Raw genomic sequence first — 20,259 nt, 5'->3', positions numbered from 1 at the left:
AGGGAAGCAAGGGCAAAAATGAACTACTGGGATTTCATCAAGATCAAAAGCTTTTGCACAGCAAAGGAAACAGTTAACAAAATCAAAAGACAACTGACAGAATGGGAGAAGATATTTGCAAACGACATATCAGATAAAGGACTAGTGTCCAGAATCTATAAAGAACTTAGCAAACTCAACACCCAAAGAACAAATAATCCAATCAAGAAATGGGCAGAGGACATGAACAGACATTTCTGCAAAGAAGACATCCAGATGGCCAACAGACACATGAAAAAGTGCTCCATATCACTCGGCATCAGGGAAATACAAATCAAAACCACAATGAGATATCACCTCACACAGTCAGAATGGCTAAAATAAACAAGTCAGGAAATGACAGATGTTGACTTGGCTATTCTTAAGCTGTGCACGGTTTGGTGTGTTCAGGTGGCGTGGAGGGGAGGACGTCCACCGTGTCCTTCCCTGCTCACCCACCCCCGGCTCATGTCTCTGTGCTCCTGCCGTGGTCACTGTTCTGTCCCAAGCACGTCTCTGTCCCTCTCAGTGATGGCCACAGCCCTTGCGCTGTGGGTAGAAGTGGGAGACGGGAATTCTCAGGGGCCCAGAAGCTCACCTCGACCTGCTGTTAAATTTGGGGCCCACAACAGCTGGGGTCCTGTGGATCCCAGACGCTGCTGGCGGGATAAGGGCCCTGGAGGGTCCAGCAGGGAACCCCTTTTGAACAATGTTGGGGAGCAAAGGTCTCGTCCAGAGAGCACTCCATCCTCCGCCTGCCTCTTCCTCTCCGAGCAGCTCCTGCTTCCTTGCATCTGTGTGTCCCATGCTTGGGACAGTTCGTGGAAGGTTTTGATAGACACCCAACTTCCTGTTGTTCATGGGTTTCCAAGGTGCAGAATATGTGGAACAGCCTGAAGCCATCTTGTCCACAAATGGAAAGTTTTTAATGGGGGAAGAAACCCCAAATGCTAGTAAAACAAAGAGATGTGTGAGCTCGAGCCAGGCCAGAGAGCACCAGTGATGAGTCCCTGAGAGAAAGGGTCAGTAACCAGAGAGCTTCAGCTAGCCGATTGGCGTCTGTCCACTCCACAGAGGCCATAAGCCAACAGCGGCCTGGGGCCTGCACGGGGAGCAGGCCTCAACCTCCGGTGTCTGGGGCGGAGTCCGTGTGTTTCCTGAACTGGCCAGAAGGACAGCATTTCTGAGCACCCACGAGATGCAGCAGCGGGGAAACCACCCCGGAGCTCATGGCCCAGAGCAGCAGGTGCGCGGCCCAGGGGCCCGGGGCCCGGGCTCGGCTCCTCTGTGGCGCCCAGGCCTCTGCCCCATCCGCTCTGCCTCTCTTCCCCCTCCCTGTCCTCTCTGACCTCCTACTCTCCGCGTCTCCCCACAGACGGCACCTTCCCCACTGCTCGGCATCTCCTTCTCCACACCCACAAAGGAAGAAAGGAGGGTCTAGTACTGGAAAAAAATCCCAATTACATCACATACAAAGTTTCCCGGATAAACAGAACAGAAATGTATGACAAAGAGGGACTATCATTTTCCCTGATAGAAATGGAGAGGTACCATGTCTACGCACGCTTGGAAACTAGGCTCTTCCCGATGATCTCTGGATACTGGACTGGCTGTGGGCTCAGACGGCTTCTAGGCACTGGCCAGAGGTTTGGGCCCCACGAGAGCCCCAGGGATGCCCTCCTGCTGGGTCCCCATCCTCTTGCTTCCCTGTCTCATTCGTCTTGTCCCGCTCCCCACACGCCTGCAGCACCCAGCCCCCCTACATCAGCACGCAGTCCTCTTCACTCTGCCTTTGGAGAAGGGACTCTCAGCAGCTGGCCCAGGGGATTCCTGCAAGAGTCATAGGAGGCAGGAGCTGGAAGCTGCTCTTCAGGATGTTTTGTATGAAAAGAAAGCCAGGAAGCAAGAGATCCCTCCAGGGTTTGGTCTGTTTGCTCACGCAGAAGGCGGGAGCGATGGAAACTGTTGCTCTCTCCTTCACTTCGGAGTTGTGCCAGTAACGGTAAACTGAGGGATTCCCCACAACTACCCAGGTGCCTCGGGAGAAATCCTGCCAAGTTATTGTCTGACTCTGAATAAACTAATACGTTTAATCTCTCCAAACTGTAATACTACCCAAAATATTGACTCAGAAGCAAAGATATTCACTCCAACACTGCTCATCATGGTGAGTAATTGTCAATATGATAATGGTCCCCCAATAAGTAATTTACAAAACAAGTTACTATGTATCCAAACATACCAAGCAAACTACAAAGATCTTTGAACATTTAAAGGCATGAAAACATCAAATTTTTTTAAGAAATAAAAACAGGTTACAGTTATTATTCCTTTAAAATCACATATTTATGAGCACGAGAGCATATTCATGGAAAATACTGCTCTGGCTGATGGCTATTGAAATAATAACAATTATCAGAGTGATGAAAGTATGAGTGAGTTAATAGTCTCTTTCACTGTCTGTATTTCTAAATTTTCTACAGTGAAGATACAGTATTTTATAGATTAAAACCCATGGGTTTTGTGACTTCAGTCACGTCCAGGTGGTAGCCCTCAGACTGCAGAGTACTGCGGTCATACTCGTGCATGTGAAATGTGTGGACAGGAGGAGCATTCCGTGGCAGCTCTTAAACGGTCCGCCTCTATGGATGAGAGGGGCCACTGGCTACTTAGCCATCAGAATTATAACCATTTTAAATTATTTTATTTTTTTCTGATAAACATCAAATTTGTTGTGTATAGTTTCTAAAATATTCCAGATTATCTCTCTGTAGATTAACGACCAAACCCAAGCCCCAGTCACCTCTGTCCTTCCCACTGGGGACCTATCTTTAGCAGGGGAGTGGATTATAGAAGATAATTAATCAAAGCGTTAAAAATCTGATAGTTGCATTTGATAGTCACTTTGTTTGAGACTCTCGTTACCCAACTTTTAAACATTTTTGTACTAAGTTTGAGGCTAAGTGATAATTATGCATATTTTATTTAATGAAAACTTATTTGGTGCTACTTAATGCCAGACATTGTTCTATGTGAATTATGAATATTTAACAAATGGTTTTCCCCCATTTAAAGGTGAAGAAACTGAGGCACCTGGAAGTTAAGTAGTTTATTGAAGACTACACAATTAGCGGGGGATGGGATTGGGACCCCACCCTAGACAGGGGTTCCCAGAGGTTATGATCTTACTCTTTGCATGATTGTACCAATGGATGTAAAATATTCAGCATTTCAAGAAGACATAAATACAGTTGTTACTTTTAAATCAATGTGAGTCAATGTACAAAACAAGCATTCAAAAATGGACAAATATGGCAAGCCAGCTCAAGCTGCTGTTCCTTCACACAAACTCAACCCTAAAGTTCTCACAAGAGCAAGAAAGGATTTATTTAAAACTTGAGATGTGGGTAGAAGAAGAATCAATGAAACAAGATGTAACTGGGAGGGAGACAAACCATAAGTGACTCTTAATCTCACAAAACAAACTGAGGGTTGCTGGGGGGAGGGGGGTTGGGAGAAGGGGGTGGGATTATGGACATTGGGGAGGGTATGTGCTTTGGTGAGTGCTGTGAAGTGTGTAAACCTGGTGATTCACAGACCTGTACCCCTGGGGATAAAAACATATGTTTATAAAAAATAAAAAATTAAAAAAACCCCAAAACTTGCGATGTCTGTCTGTGAAGACAAAAGACAATGGATTGCCAGTTTGGAGGAGGAAGAGAAGCCGCAGACATGGATTCTGTTCACATCACCTCAGAGCAGATGTAGATGAAGGCTCGTCTCTCGTGCTTCTTGTTCTTCCTCAACTCTTCGAACTTTGAAGCAAATACCATATGATTTCACTCATATGTGGAATTTAAGAAACAAAATAGATGAACATGGGGAAGGCAAGGAAAAATAAAAGAAGATAAAAACAGAGAGGGAGACAAACCATAGAGACTCTTAACTCTAGGAACAAATGGAGGGCTGCTGGAAGGAAGGGTGGCGGGGGGAGGGAGTAACTGGGGGATGGGCACTGGGGAGGCCACTTGAGGTAAGGAGCGCCGGGTGTTCCATGCAGCTGAAGAATCACGATACTTCTGAAACTAGTAAGACTCTGTATGTTAACTAAATTGAATTTACATTAAAAATTTTGAAAAGAGAGAACGTAACAAAGATAGTCATCCCACACAGCTTCTGGGACTCAGGAGCGGCTCAGTAAATATTGACTAAATGGAAGAAGACATTGGGAGAGAACATGATGAGAACCAAAACGATGACCCAGCTGGCCTTCTCAGCACTTGCCGCACATTCTGTCTGTGAGACGTCATGAAGTTTGGCATTTTTATAAACTTTTTTTCAGCCCTTAGTGCTGTTCCATCTTTGTTGGGGTTCTGCCCCCCAGTTTCTCCAAGTGTTATGTCTCCTTCACATCAGAGTAGATGACATGAGAGTCCTAGAAGAGATGCGCAGGTGAAGGAAGAAAAGGACTATGGCCGGTGGGGGACTAGATGAGGAAGGAGCTCTTGGCCGGTGGGGGACTAGATGAGGAAGGAACTCTCCAGAAGTCCAGCTTACCTTGTTGTCCAGAATCATCCTTCTGGTGTTTGCTGTGGAGAAAAAAAAAAAAACATTACTTAGACTTCATTCTCAGACAGTGCTCCAGGGTACAGGATGGTAATGCTTATTGTGTGGTTTCCAGCTTCTCTTGTTCTTCTGTAAAACCCATGCCTTAATATTGTCCACTCTGCAGTCCTTTGAAGACCACCCAAGCTCTAAGCCTTCTGCCAACCCTTGTTAAACAAAACCTTTCCTCTCTTTGATACAATTTCTGTAGATCATTGACAATATTCTGTCAGAGCTCATTCTCCTGTTCTGTCTTTATGTCCTTCAGATACAACCACAGGTGTTCATGCACTACACAGAGAGAAATGGGACACAGGGATGAGGGATGTGAGGCCTGAATCACACTCCCGCTTGAGGGTGTGGGGCCCGCTTCCTTCTCCCTTCATCTCAGGTGGGCAGAATGGAAATCAATCCCCCTCCTGCCCTTGGCAACACATCAGCCCCGGGAGGGCCTGCAGGATAAGCATGCAGTGGGCAAGACTGTGCCTTTTCAGGTTTGCTGGGCTGGTCCCAGGCAGGGAAGGAGAATGACAGGGTCATGGGCTCTCTGTAGGCTGCTGCGGTACAACTGTAAGCAAGGCTGGCCGAGGACCTGTGGTTCAGAGGAGTACAGCTGGCTGACCCTTTCCTGGGACACCTGCCAGGCTGCCAGCAGCCTCTGGCTTCAACAGAAGCAGCCAGGAGTCCAGAGCAAGGGACACGGCTGAAGGTTGCAGCTTTAAGGGCAGTGGAGCAGTAGCTTGAAGGACACGACTCTGCAGTTCTAAAGAACTACTGACTCAACTCTTGGAAGACTACACATCAAAGCGCAAGTCTCCAGATTAGGCTGATGTGTTCAGTGACCCCTTCCACGGCGTCTTCAGACGGGACTTCACATACCATACTTCAGATATTCTCATTCTTTCCTGATTTGTTTTATTCCTTTGCCTTGTATCCCAGATTCTCGCTAATTGTCGGTTCTCAACTGACCATCTGTTTTTGTTTTGTTTTGTTTTGTAATTCAGCTCCTCCCTGAGAACCTGCCTGCAAATACCTCTTGCTCCTTCTTGGATTCACAGATGGCATATCAAGGTCAAATGATGTGAGCAAGCCTCACTTGTGCACATGGTGCCCCTTACTGGGAAGATGCATCTAACAAGAACCATTTTGTAGTTTCTCACCTGAGTCTTCTGGTGGCTGAATGCTCCAGACCTGGGAATAAACCACCTCCACATCTATGGGGCCCACTGCAGGGAAAAGACATTGGTTCAAAGACATCCATGGACATGGGGTTCAAACTTTATATGTGCTGTCCCAGACTCCTGCTTTGTGACTGTCCCCCCAACCCCAACCTGAGGGTCACTTATTGATTGAGATTGGGACTCAGGGTGCCAGGGCGTGCGGACCTCGTCATGTTTCCTTACCTGCTTTCCTCTTCCCTCCCTGCTGCAGCCCTGGAGCCCCTTCCCGTCGGGGAGACTCACCATTGACATAGTCTGGCTGCAGCTCCTCTATGTCGGGGAGTGAGCCGGCTTGGGTGGACTCTTGAGGGTTTGCACTGGAAGCGTCTCTGAGAAAAAGCAAACTAACTACATGATAGTCTCCAGGGCAAGAGCGAGAACACAGAGGAGGCAGGCTGGGGAGAATGTGGGAGAAGCCTGGCAGACGTGGCACTTGGCTCAGGTGATTTGATGGCTCTTAGTCTAGCCTCTCAGGGTGTGGTCTTTTAGGTGGGCAGCCAGAGACGGGCCACAGAATCACAGAGTACTTTTTTATAGGATGGCCCCTCTGATCTGGCAAAAATGTTCAATTCCTCATCTTTAGCTTTTTCAAAAGTTATAAACAAGAGAACAATATTGCCTCAGCTTTAATCTCTTCTCTCACAAGGTCTCCTAGAACTTCATCTACTTCTTTTTCATCAGTTTATCTCTCTCCTTTGTATACTGTATGTATCATATATTCTTCATAAGACAATATGTCCCCTGTGGAAATAAACTCCATTTTATGCATGTTTTCACACCTTTCAAAGTCTGACAAGAACTTACTCATACATTGTAAGTACTCCATAAATAATCTTGAGAATGTGAATTAGTACACTAATTTAGAAATCTTGACTCCTACACAAGATAGCACCTTATCACATGGGCCACCACGAGACAGCACCCTGATCCACAAATGTAATGAACACGGACATGGCTGAGTGTCACAGAAAGTTACTGTGTGACCTGTGCAAGTAGTAAGAGCATGATTCACAATGGAAAATCATGAAGGGAGACGTTCTCTAGAGTTCCCATTTTGAATAGGAAAGTTCTCACCTGGGTGCATGTGGGGCAGAGCGTCCTCCTGAAAAGCAGATGAAGGAACATTCGTTTTAGGGGAGACACCTTTATCTCTTGAAACTTTCCCCCGACTTAACCACATGTGGTCCTGGTGGGTATAAGATTCAGAGTAGGGATCCAGTTCCATTGCATCCTGAGGACTCCTTATTTTCTCCAGCACCGTTGGCTGGACAATCCTACTGGTCTAACATGTCACTCCCAATGGCAAACCTCACAGGCATAGGTCACTCTTTCTGGAATTTTTATTGCTCTTTCAATTATTGCAAAATATATGTTGGCTGCTGATGACTTTACTGGCCTCCTTATTCAGTTGGAACCTTCTCACTTTCTAAACGTTTTGGTACTGCAACCCCCACTCTAAAGCATTGTCTTGGGGTAGGGCTTGATGTTGACCTTTGTAAGACCCACTGGGATCTCCTTCATACCACCTAGCTTTACAGAGAGATGCAGAACAAGAAAGACAGCAGAGCAGCTTGGACGTGTCAGCTGTGTCACCAGTGGCCAAGGAACTCTTTCTTGGTCCTTCAACTAACAGCTCAGGGGACAAGTGCACATGGCTGGAGCAGAGGCCACTACGAGGGACATAATCGGTCTCAAGAGTCATGCTGCATTTGGGGATGTGCTCGTTTGTGCTTCTCACCCAGCATCACCCTACTCAGAGCCCTTCTAGTTTAGAGACGGCTCAGCAATCATGGAAAATGTTGCCTAGTAATATAGCCAGCTCTCCAGCTTGATCAGAGTTTTTGGATACAGTGTTAGAGAAGGAAGAACTAACTTATTTTCTTCAAGGAAAGGAAGAAAGATCTCAGGATTTTCTACCAAGCCAAAAGTCATTCCACCATAAGGCGAGGAATGGCATCTTCAAACAGTATGAAATCGGTATATGTGTGTGATTCTAACACCTCCTTGCTGAGTAAATTATTTTTGAAGTGGACTTTGGTCTACTTCCAAAGCACTTTTGAACAAAAACAAAACTCGGTGATATCTTGGCTCCCAAAGGAAACTTCAAAAATATTCTAAAAAATGAATATGGTATAAAACGATCTTCTCTGATCTTAGTGTAACTGGAAATTCATAATAGAACTGTGAAGAAATCTAGATATATCTGTAACATATACATTTTAGAGAATTAAGTCTTAAGCTACTAAATACATATATAAATATATAAGACAAGGGAAAGCATATCTTTTAAATGTCTCATTTGTTCTAAAGAATGAGACTAACAAGAACAGAATGCAGCCACTTAACAAAGATAAAAGAAGAAATTTCAGAATTAGAAAGCAAATGGACAGATCAAATAAATCATTTTGGCAGCTTCATTTTTTAATCAAAAGGGGCGGATATTCCTTTTTCTACGCCACTCGAGAATGTGAAAGGAGAAAGCACAGAGGGCAAGGGCAGCCGTGGGCAACCTAGAAGAGCCCTAGGACAGCACTTCACTCAATGCCAAGGAAGCAAATTGGCGACCCTAGATAAAACAGACAATGTTCTAGGGAAATTCCCCAGAAGATAAAGAAAATGTGAGCAGAGTGTGGTGGTCGGTCAGGATGGAGTGCGCTCTGCTACCTGAACAAACCAACCTCGGTTTGCAGGGTTTAGAGCAGCGAAGGTTTGTAAATTTCCCACTCGTGTTGCAGACCTGTCAGAAATCTGCTGGGGATTCTGTCACTCAGGGACGGAGTCCCTCAGGGACCTAGGCTGCTGGAGGCCAGACCATCTAGAGACACTGTTAACCTTCCATGCGTTTGCATGAGCACCAGCGCATGGGAAGGACAACGGGACATCAGCACCTCGCTGGTAAATGCTTCTGACAGGAAACAGTGCAAGCGGCTTCTGCCCGCATTCCTCTGGCCACATCTCGCTTCGAGAAAACAGAGAAATGCAGCTGTCCATGCGCCCAGAGGTACGGGAGGGCTGGGTGTCAGTAAGCACTAGCAGCACCTCTCACAAGATTAGTTACCAGAGCAGAGACGGCAATAGCTGTCAAAGACCTGCTCCCCCAAACCCACCAGGCACAGCTTCCACAGGGAAGCCCCACAAAATCTTGAGAAAACAGATCATTATATTACCATGTAAACTACTCCAGAACACGTAAGACACACAAAAAGAAGGAAAATGTCGAGCTTCCTTTGTGACGGTGAGACAAAACCCAGAAAAGATCACAATAACAACAAATCTGGCAAGTGTCAACATTACTATTAATGGGGAAAAAAAAAACCCTTCAAAAGATTGCTAGTTTATATTAAAACTGCATCACTATAATTGGATTTTTATGAAGAACACAAAGATCAGTCAATATTAGGTACTCTGGCATAATATAATTAGTTGACTTAATACCTGAAAAAGAGAAATATATGATTATCATCACAGATACCAATGAAGTATTAGCAAAAATTTAAAGTAGTTTCTGAGAAATTGTCTTAATAAAATAAGAATGCTGGAACTTAATTAAAAGAGGCATTTTAATTAAAAGAACTGGAACTTAATTAAAAGAAGTATTTACACTACATAGCAGCGAAATACTAGAAAATTTCCCTCAAAAACAGGAACCTGACAAGCTTATCCACATAAGATACCAGAGGTCCTTGAGCATATAATCAGACATGAAAATTTAATTTGCATAAGAATTGAAAAGGAGAAGATAAATTTTTTTTGTTTTGTAGATTGTTTCTATATTTGAAAGAATCAATAGTATATTGGTATGTAGATGAAAAGTGAGAGAATTCATCAGTGTGGATGAATGAGAAATCATTTTATGTTAACAAACAACCTCTCCATAGCCTCATATTTTTATCAATTAAAAACTATAATGAAAGAAAAAAAACCAGTATCACAGTTCCTGAGTCTTGAATGGTCTGTTTAAAAAAATATAGTTTCCGTTGGACTTGAAAAAACTGAATTACATTTGCACTATCTGATGAGTTTCCAAAATTTCTTTCGTCCTGTGGTAGCTGATAGATCTAAGGAAGCATTTTGCAAGTTTAAAAGTTTATCTTGCATTTCTATTGTGTCCCATGCTTGTCCTGTATCTTAGAGATTAATAAATGACACTCACTGAAGAGGGGGAGCTGGGGGAAATCAGGGAAACATGCAAGAGGAGGATCGTTAAGTTCATGAGGCTCTACGGCAGGGTTGAGGCTTTGTGCCCAGGCCAGCGTGGACCCAGTCTTAGCTCTGCCTTCTAGTGGCTGTGTGAACAAGGCTGCCCACTTAACTTCCACAAGATTATTAAACCTGGACCATAAAACACACTTAAAAATTATTTCCTGTAGTTATAGATAATATGTGTAAGCTTGCCATACACAACAAAGGCAGTAATTGGTCATAGGTAACATGTCTTGGCTAGCAGAACATTAGTAGGGGTTAGAAGGGGATGTCACTTAGAGGAGTCCTCAAAATTCCTGGTCCTACAAATAAGCAGAGACACAGTCATGAGGAAAACACAGCAGCTTTGTGGGAGTGTTGGTTAGTGAAGCTGGTGCTTTGATGCTTCCAATGATGACAGAAGAAGAAATTGAACAGACCTTTCTTCTGAGAACTGGAAATATTTGACAAAATACTGGTGGAAGTCTATTTATAGGGTTGAAGAGGTGATAGGATAGAGAAGAACTATGAGGCTCTGGGAAAGAAGGCTCTGGAACCGCTGGTCCTGTGGGGGATTTATCAAGGCCAGACAGGGCGGCCCAGGGGCTGGAGCTTCAGGATGTCTGGTGGGGTGGGGAGGCATGGACTGGAATGTGTAGAGGTTTGTTTGGAAATTTTAAAAATATGGCTGCAAATTCTTTGACACTGAGATCTCCATTTGGAGGTGGAAGCTGTGATCCCTCTCCTTGCATCCCAGCAAGTTTATTAGGGACCCAGTGAAACCAAGTCATCTGAAATTCGGTGGAAAAACACATTGCAGATTCGCTATCACACTTGCTTTTGAAAGGGAAGCCAGCATGTAACATGTTTGACTGCCCTGCAGCATCATGCTGCGAAGGGTCCAGGCCACACTGAGAGGTTGTGCCTGTGTTCTAGCTGAGAGTCCCAGTCGAGGCCCCACCCTCCAGCCATCACCAGTCACAGCATGTGCATGAAGATGTCCCAGGTGACTCATATGAGACATCCAAGAATTGAAAGAGGAGTCACTGCTCTTGCCATGAGTAACTAACCAAAAATCGATAAATATCCAAGATCTATCCAAGACCTATAAAGAACTTCTCAAACTCAACATCCCAAAAACAAATAATCAAGTCAAGAAATGGGCAGAAGACATGAACAGACACTTCTCCAAAGAAGACATACAAATGGCTAACAAACATATGAAAAAATGTTCATCATCATTAGCCATTAGGGAAATTCAAATCAAAACCACATTGTGGTATCTCCTTACACCAGTTAGAATGGCAAAAATTGACAAGGCAAGAAACAGCAAATGTTGGAGAAGTTGTAGAGAAAGGGGAACCCTCTTACACTATAGGTAGGAATGCAGGTTGGTAAAACCACTTTGGAAAACAGTAGGGAGGTTCCTCAAAAAAATAAAAATAGAGCTACCCTACAACCCATCAATTTCACTACTGGGTATTTATCCCAAAGATACAGATATAGTGAAAAGAAAGTCCATCAAAGGTCCCCAGTGTTCATAGCAGCAATGGCCATAATAACCAAACTGTGGGAAGAGTTTGTGGAAAGAGTTGTCGAAGATGCCCTTCGACAAATGAATGGATAAGGAAGATGTGGTCCATATACTCAATGGAGTATTAATCAGCCGCCAGAAAGGATAAATACCCAACATTTACATCAACATGGATGGGACTGGAGGAGATTATGCTGAGTGAAATAAGTCAAGCAGAGAAAGTCAATTATCATATGGTCTCACTTACTTGTGGAGCATAAGGAATAACACAGAGGACAGTAGGAGAAGGAAAGGAAAAGTGAATTGGGGGAAGTTGGAGGGGAGACGAACCATGAGAGACTGTGGACTCTGAGAAACGAACTGAGAGTTTTAGAGCGGTGAGGGTGGGGGATGGGTGGGCCCGGTGGTGGGTATTAAGGCGGCACATATGGCACGGAGCACTGTATGTTATATGCAAACAACGAATCATGGAACACTACATCAAGAGCTAATGATGTACTATATGGTGACATAACATAAGAATATCAATAAATAAAGGAGAAAAGTGTACTAAATTGTTTTCCTTTCTTTAAATCCAGTTACTTATGTTTTACTCCACTGCATATAAACTGAATGTGTCTATTGAAGATTATTAAATAATTAATTATTAAATAATTTAAATATTGGACATTTTTATTTAAAAGGCAAGCATGAAGGACTGTATTAACGGTTTTAATCTCCACACAGGGGAACATGACATATTCTAAAATGAGTAATATGGCAGCATTGCCCACTGCATGAAACCTTAGAAAATCATGAAGTGTAAAATAATTCATCAGATTTGGGGAGATTTTCTTTCTTCCTTTTTTCAAATCCAATCTGTCTCAGTAATAGAAAAGTTCACAACAATGAAAGGCAATCAAAACAAATGGTAAATAACCAACCTGCTATCTTGTGGGACCAATAATAACAGAGCAGAGCAGCAGCTATAAAACCGAGGCCACCACACAGCGTCCCGAGAACTCTGGCTGTGACATGGTCTCTTCTGCAGCCAACGGTCCCTACAGGAAGACACAGTACATCAGGCTTAGAGGGTCAAGTCTTGCATCCTGGAATCCTTGTGCAGTACTCTGTAGGAATGGTTAATATAATCACACGTTATCTGAGTATGATGTGTACTTTCCAGGTTGCTGTGGAGAGAAGAGAAGCAGCCAGGCACTGAGATCACCTTCTCCAAACTCCCACACAGAGTATACATCACTTGGACCTCTGCCTACCTTCCAAAAGCCCGATATGGTACCAGTGCCGACTACTGGAGCAGAACCATTATTCATAACACTCCTGTATCCAGGGACCATCAACCCACCTGTGACATTGAGTGGTACCACCTCGCTGCGCTGGGCCCCCAGGCCATTGTCGGCCTCACAGGAGTAGTTTCCAGAATGTTCTGCGGTCAGAGAGAGGTTGAAGGACGCTCCTCCTCCAGAGGGGACCGAAATGTTCGCCAGGGTGACATTCTCATGGTAAAACCGGTACAGGATTGGGGGAGAGCCTCTCTGGGCCTCACAGTGAAGCTCCACCACGTCCCCCACCACGGCCTGGGGCCCCAGCTCCCTGAGGGTGAGGACGGGGTGGGACACTGGACCTGAGGGAGACAAGGGGCCGGTGGAGAGGATTCGTGAGGCCATAGCAGACACACAGACCCCCCAGACTAGGACATCAGTGAAGGGCCTGGCCCCTTGGTCATTGTGTGTCTCCAAGATTCTTGACAATGTCTTTAGTATTGGGGGGGCTATCGAGTCTGGGCTATTGTCTAAAGACACGGTCCCTTGTCATTATCAGCCTTTTTCTAAGCCGGTCCAGCCCCTTCATGTTCTCTCGCACGGAAAGAAGGATGCTGCTGTCTAACTTGCGGGGTGACCCAGCCTCCGGTCGCCGCTGACCCCTGGCATGTGACTCCTGGTACCGCGGCCTTGGTCTGGGGTTTCTGTCTGGGCTGACTCAGAGTGCAACTCACTTCTCACACGGACGCTCAGCAGCCGGCTCTGGACGGGGTCATGGCCGTTGTCAGCTCTGCAGTAATAGCGGCCAGCATCGCCCTCCTGCACAGCCGGGACCTCCAGCTCCGCTGACAGGGAACGCTGGGTCTTCCTTCCCACACTGGCTCTTGTGGTCTCTCTGTGCCAGGAGAACGTGATGTTTCCCGTGCCTTTGGCCACAGAGCAGAGGAGGACCAGGCTCCCTCCTTCGATCACCGGGCCCCTGGGGGCCCAGATCTCTAAGCTTACATTAGAGACGGGCACTCCTAGACAGACGAAGATGGCAGGTGAGGAGCTGGACTAGGGAGGACTCTGGAACCAGGCCGTGAATTTCTTCACGCTGGCGCTTGAAGTGGGAATAAGGGCAGGGCTCATGCAATCCATTAGAAGTGCCCACAGGAAGGGAATCCACAGTGATGACTCTTGAAGAATACGGGTGTTTATACTGCATGTCCCACCCCTCATCCTGCCTAATACCATGGGATCACTAACGAATGTGCGATGGGTCACCTGCTCCAAGGACAGGAGAGCATTTCTGCAGGGAGGAGTTGCTGTGCCGAGTGGGGCCTTCTGCACAGAGTGAAGGGGTCTCTGGTAGCATCAGTCCTACCTCAGGAAAGGCACTGTTCCCACTAACAACATCGGTGACCATTCCTGCATTAACCTCAGTTTCAAGGGGTCCACACGAATTAAAATGCCTCCTCTGGCTTTTCTGCTTTTCTCCGAGGCCTCATGTGTCCCCCGACTCTGGAGCACTGTGGTGCCTTCTAACAAACCAACTTGTGTTGCAAGCCGTGGGTGGGGGGGAATGTGCAGAGCCCCTGGGGAGCCCGTGCCTTGCTGGGTGAAGTCCCAGCTCACTCCGAAACACCGGCCTGGCAGGAAGGGTAGCTATGGCTGGTGCACATCACTTCAATAAAGAAGAGGAAGGTTATAAGGAGTGTTTAAAACAGAAGGAAAAAAAGCTGCAAATGCAGTACCGGTGCTCATAGACAGCACACCAAGGCTTAATCAGTTTCAGCCCATCCTGGGAACGCAACCTCCTAAAAGTCAGTCTGAAATTTCCTGTTCTGCACTAAAGAGGTTATCTGTGTGATACACAAAAAACAAAAAACCAAAAAAAAAAAAAAGGAAAAAAACAACAAAAACTGGGCAGTTTCCTCATCCCCCAAAGTTGTCCTGGCCTGGGGAAATCCTCTTTTATTTTGCTAAGAACCCCTTCCCCCACCTCGTGCCTATAAACACTGGCATTTCCTCCAACTCCCCTGAGCATCTCTCTGCCTGCTAGCTGGGATCCTGCTGACTCACGAACGCCTGATAAAGTCAATCCCATCTCACTTTCACTCCACTGGGTTCTGTTTTTTAACAGGAGCTTGCCCATTTGTTATTTTTACGAAACGCCCCTTCTCTAGCTCACATCCCACTTTCCGCAAGGACAGGAATTGCAAGAGAACCCAAAAGACGAGGGTCCAGGAGTGAAGCTGCCTGACTCCCCACGCTGAGACCCACGGGGGTACTTACTCTGCACATGAATCTGGGATTGGAGGCTCTGTTTTCTGACCGTGAGAGTTGCTGTCTCTGCCTGGCACCAGTAGGACCCTGAGTCCTCCGTCCACATGGCGGGGACCCGGAGCTCTGGGGAGCTGCTCCAGCCAGACCCCAGGGCTTTGCCGTCTCTGAAGAAGCAAAATTGGAGCTGAACGTTTGACCTCTGTGGAGAAGGCCGGGTCTCACAGGTCAGGGTCACGGGGCTCCCCTCGGTGGGCCGGTAGGAGCTGACAGTGAGCACAGGGCGTGGAAACAGCTCTGGAGAGAAGGATCACAAGCATCCTGAGCAGGAAGTCGGGTGGTTTTTGCTCAAAAGCAAGCCCAGCCAACGTGACCTTCAGACCAGACAATGACCTTCAGACCAGACAGGTTGCCTCACCGACTCCTACCTGCGGTCTCACCGCGGGACTCTGGTTCACATCTGCCGTGGGGCCAGGCATCCCCTCCAGGGACCTGCCTGCCCTGCCCTGGTCTCATCCAGCCCAGCTCCCGCAGGAGGGAAGCGTTTACCTAGTACTTCAATCCCGACGCTTCTCGAAGATTTTGACCTCGGAAGGAAGTATTTTCTGGCGGTAGCAGAACAGGAGTACTGGCCACCGTCCCTCGGAGCTGCATGAGGGATAGAAACGCCGGAGACGTTGTCTGGAAATTGTAGCTGTTTTCCATCCCTGTAATACACCACGGTCTGGATTTTCCACCAGTCCTTTTTCTTCTGGCACATCAGATCTATGCTGTCTCCTTCAAAGACAACGGAGGGAGCCTCGAGGGTCAGCCAGTCTGCAAAAGAGGGCGTGAGGGGGCTGGATTTGCCGTTTCTCCTGCAAGCCAGATGCCTGACCCCTTCCTGTGCTCTTGGATAACGCAGTTCCTTCCCCTTCAGGCAGGACGGACCTTCCAACCCCCCGCTTTACCTACTTGGGGCCACCACGTCCTCTTTTTTTCTGTGGGGTATCTGAGTCAGCATGGGCTGCTGTAACAAAACACCGTACGCCGGGTGTCTCATTTACAACAGACGTTTATTTCTCGGGGTTCTGGAGGCTGAAAGTCTCAGATCGAGGTGCGGGCACAGTCAGGTTCTGGTGAGGCCGCTCTTCCGGGCTGAAGACGGCAGACGTCTTGTGTATTTTCACTTTCTAGTTCTCCGGCTTCGTTTTCTAAGGGCACTAATCCCATCCTGAGGACGTCACCTCCATGACCTTAGAGTTCCCAAGGGCCCCACCCCCAGCTACCATCCTCCTGGGATTACGGTTTCAACACAGGAGTCTGGGGGTGAGGACACAAACATTCGGTCAATGGCAGGAATGTCAAAGTAAACCTAATTTGTCACAGGGATATGAGAGCGAAGTTCCTCCTGGTTAGCCCTCTCTACTGGTGATGTCACACGGGGGACCTCGGTCCTCAGGGGACATGCCCCTTTCCCACCTCCCCAGCTCTGATCCAGCCTTAGAAGGCACGACGCTGTGCTCTAAGTTCATGGTCTCCGTCTTCTTCTTGTCTGGTCAGAGGAAACCGCCTAGGGGGCCTGGGTATCTGGTTACTGGAATAAGACCCCATACCTCAAACCTCAGGACTTCCCACCTGACTAGTTTCCAAACACGTCCCCACCCAGGCCATGAGTAATTAGTGGGGAAGCTTTCGTTCATAGTTCAGGTCTTAGGGGACTGATCGTAGTGAAAAGAGTCATCGCTGAAAGTAAGCATCCTCCCCTGGGACTGCCAGCCTCCGACTGCCTTGTGACTGCGCATTTATGGTAGCAGGGCACCTTCTGTGTCTGGGACATTTGCATTACCTTTCAGGGCTGCAGTTGAGAATTTTGACCTTGAGGTGAAGAACTAAGTCATACCCCGAACAAAAACCTTCTGCCCCTGTTCCCTGGCGGCATGGCAGCCAGAAGTTGGATGTGTAGAGTAGGGAAACGGAGGTCAGCCGTAGAAAGGAGGGAGTGCCTCATAAAACACCCCGGCAGAACCGGAGCCACCATGCCACAGGACGCTCGTGAAATTTAGAATCATAATTTTTGGAAAACATGCTACTGACTGTTCCAGGAGGAGAACCAGAGTTGCCTGTTGGACATAAGGAAAGCCATCTGGGTTATCAAAAATGAAACTGGAAGGGCAGAAAAGCGGGGTTGCAGAAACAATTAGCTTATTTGAGATTTTCGCGCTCCTTTACTGGTGGAGACAGCTTGTGGACTCGGCTGTGGAACTTACAATCAAGCTGATTTTTAAACCACCAGTACAGACTTCATCTAGACCCTGGGAAAATGTCCAGGGAGAAAGCTATCGGGAAAGGGGTAGACATTCTGTGTCATGGTTAGAGAAGCCACTGAAAAGGTGCATGATGGACAAGCTCAAGGGCCCGGGCCGCAGCTGACTACGTGAGCCTGTGGTCGGTTGCTAAGGACCTTTTATGGCCCAGCGTGCGTGCAACAGAGTCCTGCTCCTGAACGGGCTCCGGGCCAGAGCTGCTGCAGCGGCCCCTGGCACCCTGTCCCATTCCTCTCTTGCCATGAAAGGGGAGGTGAGGGTCTGCTCTCCCAAGACAGTGTCTTGGAGCCCTAAGAACACTTTGCCCTTGGTGGCTGGTGTTGGTGAGGCCTAGGAACAAACCTCCATCACTCTAGCTTCAGGCCAGGCTCTCTACATATAGAACAAAGTCTTGTTTTTATACTTCTTTTGGTGAGCATAGCTTGAAGTCAAGAAGAGCAAGGTGAGATTATAGCTATAGGCACACAACGTTAGGAGGGTAGCAGAGGTATGACGGCACGCAGAGTTCAGCGATGCCGCGGAGCCAGGGCCACCAGACAACGGCCTCAGAGACCCTTGCCTGCCTGTTAGGGGCAGAAATTGTGCCTGCCCTGCAGCGTGGCCCCAGCAGCTCTCCCGCAGCAAGGGCAGCCCAGCACTTACAGCAGATGCTGCAGAGATGCTCTCTGACTCTCGCAGGGCAATGCACTGACTTCCCCACCCGGGGCCAGAGCAACCATGACCCACCACCATTCCCACCATGCCCACGCTCTCGGCCGTGTGTCTTAGAGAACAGCTGTTCTCAAAGCTGTGAGGACATTCAGCCCAACCTCATGGAGGAGATGTGTTCCCAGGGCCTGGAGAACCGTCCTCTCCCAAGGGCCCAGGGGCCGGCTGTCTGGCCTACAATCCCTCTTCCAGATGCCACAGTCCCTACAGCTGGGGTGGTGACCAGGCGGTGGACTCTACCTGGGCAGGCCAGGCAGGCCGTCCTCACCCAGCCAAGGGGGCCCGTCTTGAGGCGGGTTGGGCCCGGGGAGCTGCAACACTGGGACATCTCCACAGCCTGTACTTGTCCCTCTCTGAAGGACCTCATGGGAGCCAGGCAACTGAGACACCAGACCCCGGAACAACAAGACGTAGATGACTCACCTGCCTCTTCACTGAGAGGAGCTGTGAGGGAATCAAAAATCTGAAGTTAGCCCAGAGCGTTTGCCCTTACAATTTAGACATTTCTATTACTCTTCTCAACTGCCCCCCAACTCCCCATCACCCCCTGTTCTGCTCCTCGACTCCATTATCACCAACACCACAATCTCCCTCAAGCACCAGCCGGCCTCCACTCTCGTTACGGTCGCAAGGCAGGTGATTCCAAAGGGAGAACCTGGGCTGTGCCCATGGACGGAGCCAGATGTTGAGTGATTCTCTCATCTCCTCATCCTTTCCCTCCCCCCCACCAACCTCCTGAGTACCCGGGTGTCCACCACCGTATCCCATGTTACCAAGGGTTCATCAGGAAACACCCAGCCAGTGTTCGTAGTGCAAACCTTGACAGCTGGTGTTGTTTCTTGGCCCGATTTTGTGCATGACTTAAGCCTTGACGCCGAGGCACGCGCAGAAGCCTGTGACCCCAGCACACTGAAGCTATCAGACCAGACAGAGAGCAGGGTCCCTCCCCGCTCCCCCCTGCTCTGAGCCTTCTTTGTTTTGGAGATCTTGGTGGATTTCCATAACTGACCATGTGGGCCACTTGGTTTATTCTCTTCTCAAGCTTTCAGTTCCCACTCATTTGTTTTAATTCACTAGCAGAGAGGGAGCCCATGAAGCTGTGGGACCCAGCCTCCACCCCAGTAAGAACAGAACCCCAGACCCCTGTGTTTATCTCCGCATGACCTTGCTGTTTGATCCTGGAGGTGCTGTGTAGTTTCAAGGCTCTGTAAGTAACAAACCTTTAGCTCTCTGAAGTTTCCTGACAGTTAATACTGATGGACGTCTTGCAGTCCTGATAAGACCCATGAGGGCATGTCTTGCCACAACATTGCTTATTGATAGCCTGAGACCAGTACACGCAGTTTTGAAAGCCAAACCCGCCTCAAACGGATTCCTTTTCTCTGGCTATATTTTATGTGAGAGTCCTTTTACTAATTAACAAATGTTGGTTGGTCTCCTGAATGTAGAGAAAGGAGCTTTGTTTCCCTATAGCACTTTCCCTGTCCTGGTAGCCCAAGGTTCAACAGAGGAGCCTGAGCAAAGGATATCCGTGCATCTCTGAACCCCACCTTGGAGATAACTGTTTAAATAGTTTCACAGAGAAGTAGTAAATGTTGAAATTATTAAAACTGTACTTATGAGAACATATTACTCTATGAATTATCTAAGATACCAAAGCAGGAGCTTATAACCCAGGGACAACGGAGATAGTTGACCTTGACCATGAAGGACAAGGATGCACTGCAGTCTGACTTGCCCAGAGCTCACTCCTGTGCCTCAGACTCTGCTCCCTGAGCTCGAAGCAGACACCTGAGCATTCCTACTGGTCCTGGGCTCTGATAAACCCTCAGGACTTTCAGAAGCTGGAGACCTCCATCTGCTGCCACCTCGGTCCTAATTCAATTATCGGACTCACCAAAGATGACCAACAGTGACCACAGCAGCATGAAGACTTGGTTTGGCTCTCCAAGAAGAGATGTTCCTTCAGCCACAGGCTGGGGTCTGTATGCAGGAATGGAAACTGCTGTTCAAAGTAAGTATTGCACAATTAAAGAGAGAGAGAGAGGAAAAAAAAAAAAAAAAAAAAAAAAAAAAAAAAAGGAAGTGGAAGGGCTTGTCAATGTCCGGCCGCAATCTTCTTTCCTATAGGTGCTATGAGAATGATGATGGTCCTCTAG

At 47.5% G+C, this 20,259-nt stretch overlaps 1 protein-coding gene across 10 annotated transcripts; it reads right to left on the bottom strand.

The window, feature by feature from the left end:
* Positions 1–4,013: 4,013 nt before the first annotated feature.
* LOC116576013 (Fc receptor-like protein 2) lies at positions 4,014–20,259 on the bottom strand. 10 transcript variants are annotated; one of them, XM_032317709.1, is made up of 12 exons: positions 19,998–20,160; positions 18,524–18,544; positions 15,636–15,902; positions 15,099–15,383; positions 13,556–13,843; positions 12,905–13,183; positions 12,483–12,599; positions 6,918–6,945; positions 6,087–6,172; positions 5,784–5,849; positions 4,576–4,607; positions 4,014–4,453 (listed from the first exon to the last, which is right to left on the bottom strand). In XM_032317709.1, exons 1-12 carry the CDS (start codon positions 20,026–20,028, stop codon positions 4,415–4,417), a joined length of 1,539 nt encoding a protein of 512 aa, XP_032173600.1. In that variant the 5' UTR covers positions 20,029–20,160; the 3' UTR covers positions 4,014–4,414. The 10 variants fall into 10 exon arrangements, with proteins under 10 accessions (XP_032173600.1, XP_032173598.1, XP_032173595.1 ...); XM_032317708.1 differs by having other exon boundaries at positions 4,437–4,519; positions 4,554–4,607; positions 6,087–6,187; positions 19,998–20,259; XM_032317707.1 differs by lacking the exons at positions 18,524–18,544; positions 19,998–20,160 and adding an exon at positions 16,041–18,514.

The sequence above is a fragment of the Mustela erminea genome, chromosome 17 (genome assembly GCF_009829155.1).
Source record: "Mustela erminea isolate mMusErm1 chromosome 17, mMusErm1.Pri, whole genome shotgun sequence".
Lineage (NCBI taxonomy): Eukaryota > Metazoa > Chordata > Mammalia > Carnivora > Mustelidae > Mustela > Mustela erminea.
Note: the sequence above shows the minus strand (reverse complement) of the source record. Positions and strands in the feature narration are given on the sequence as shown.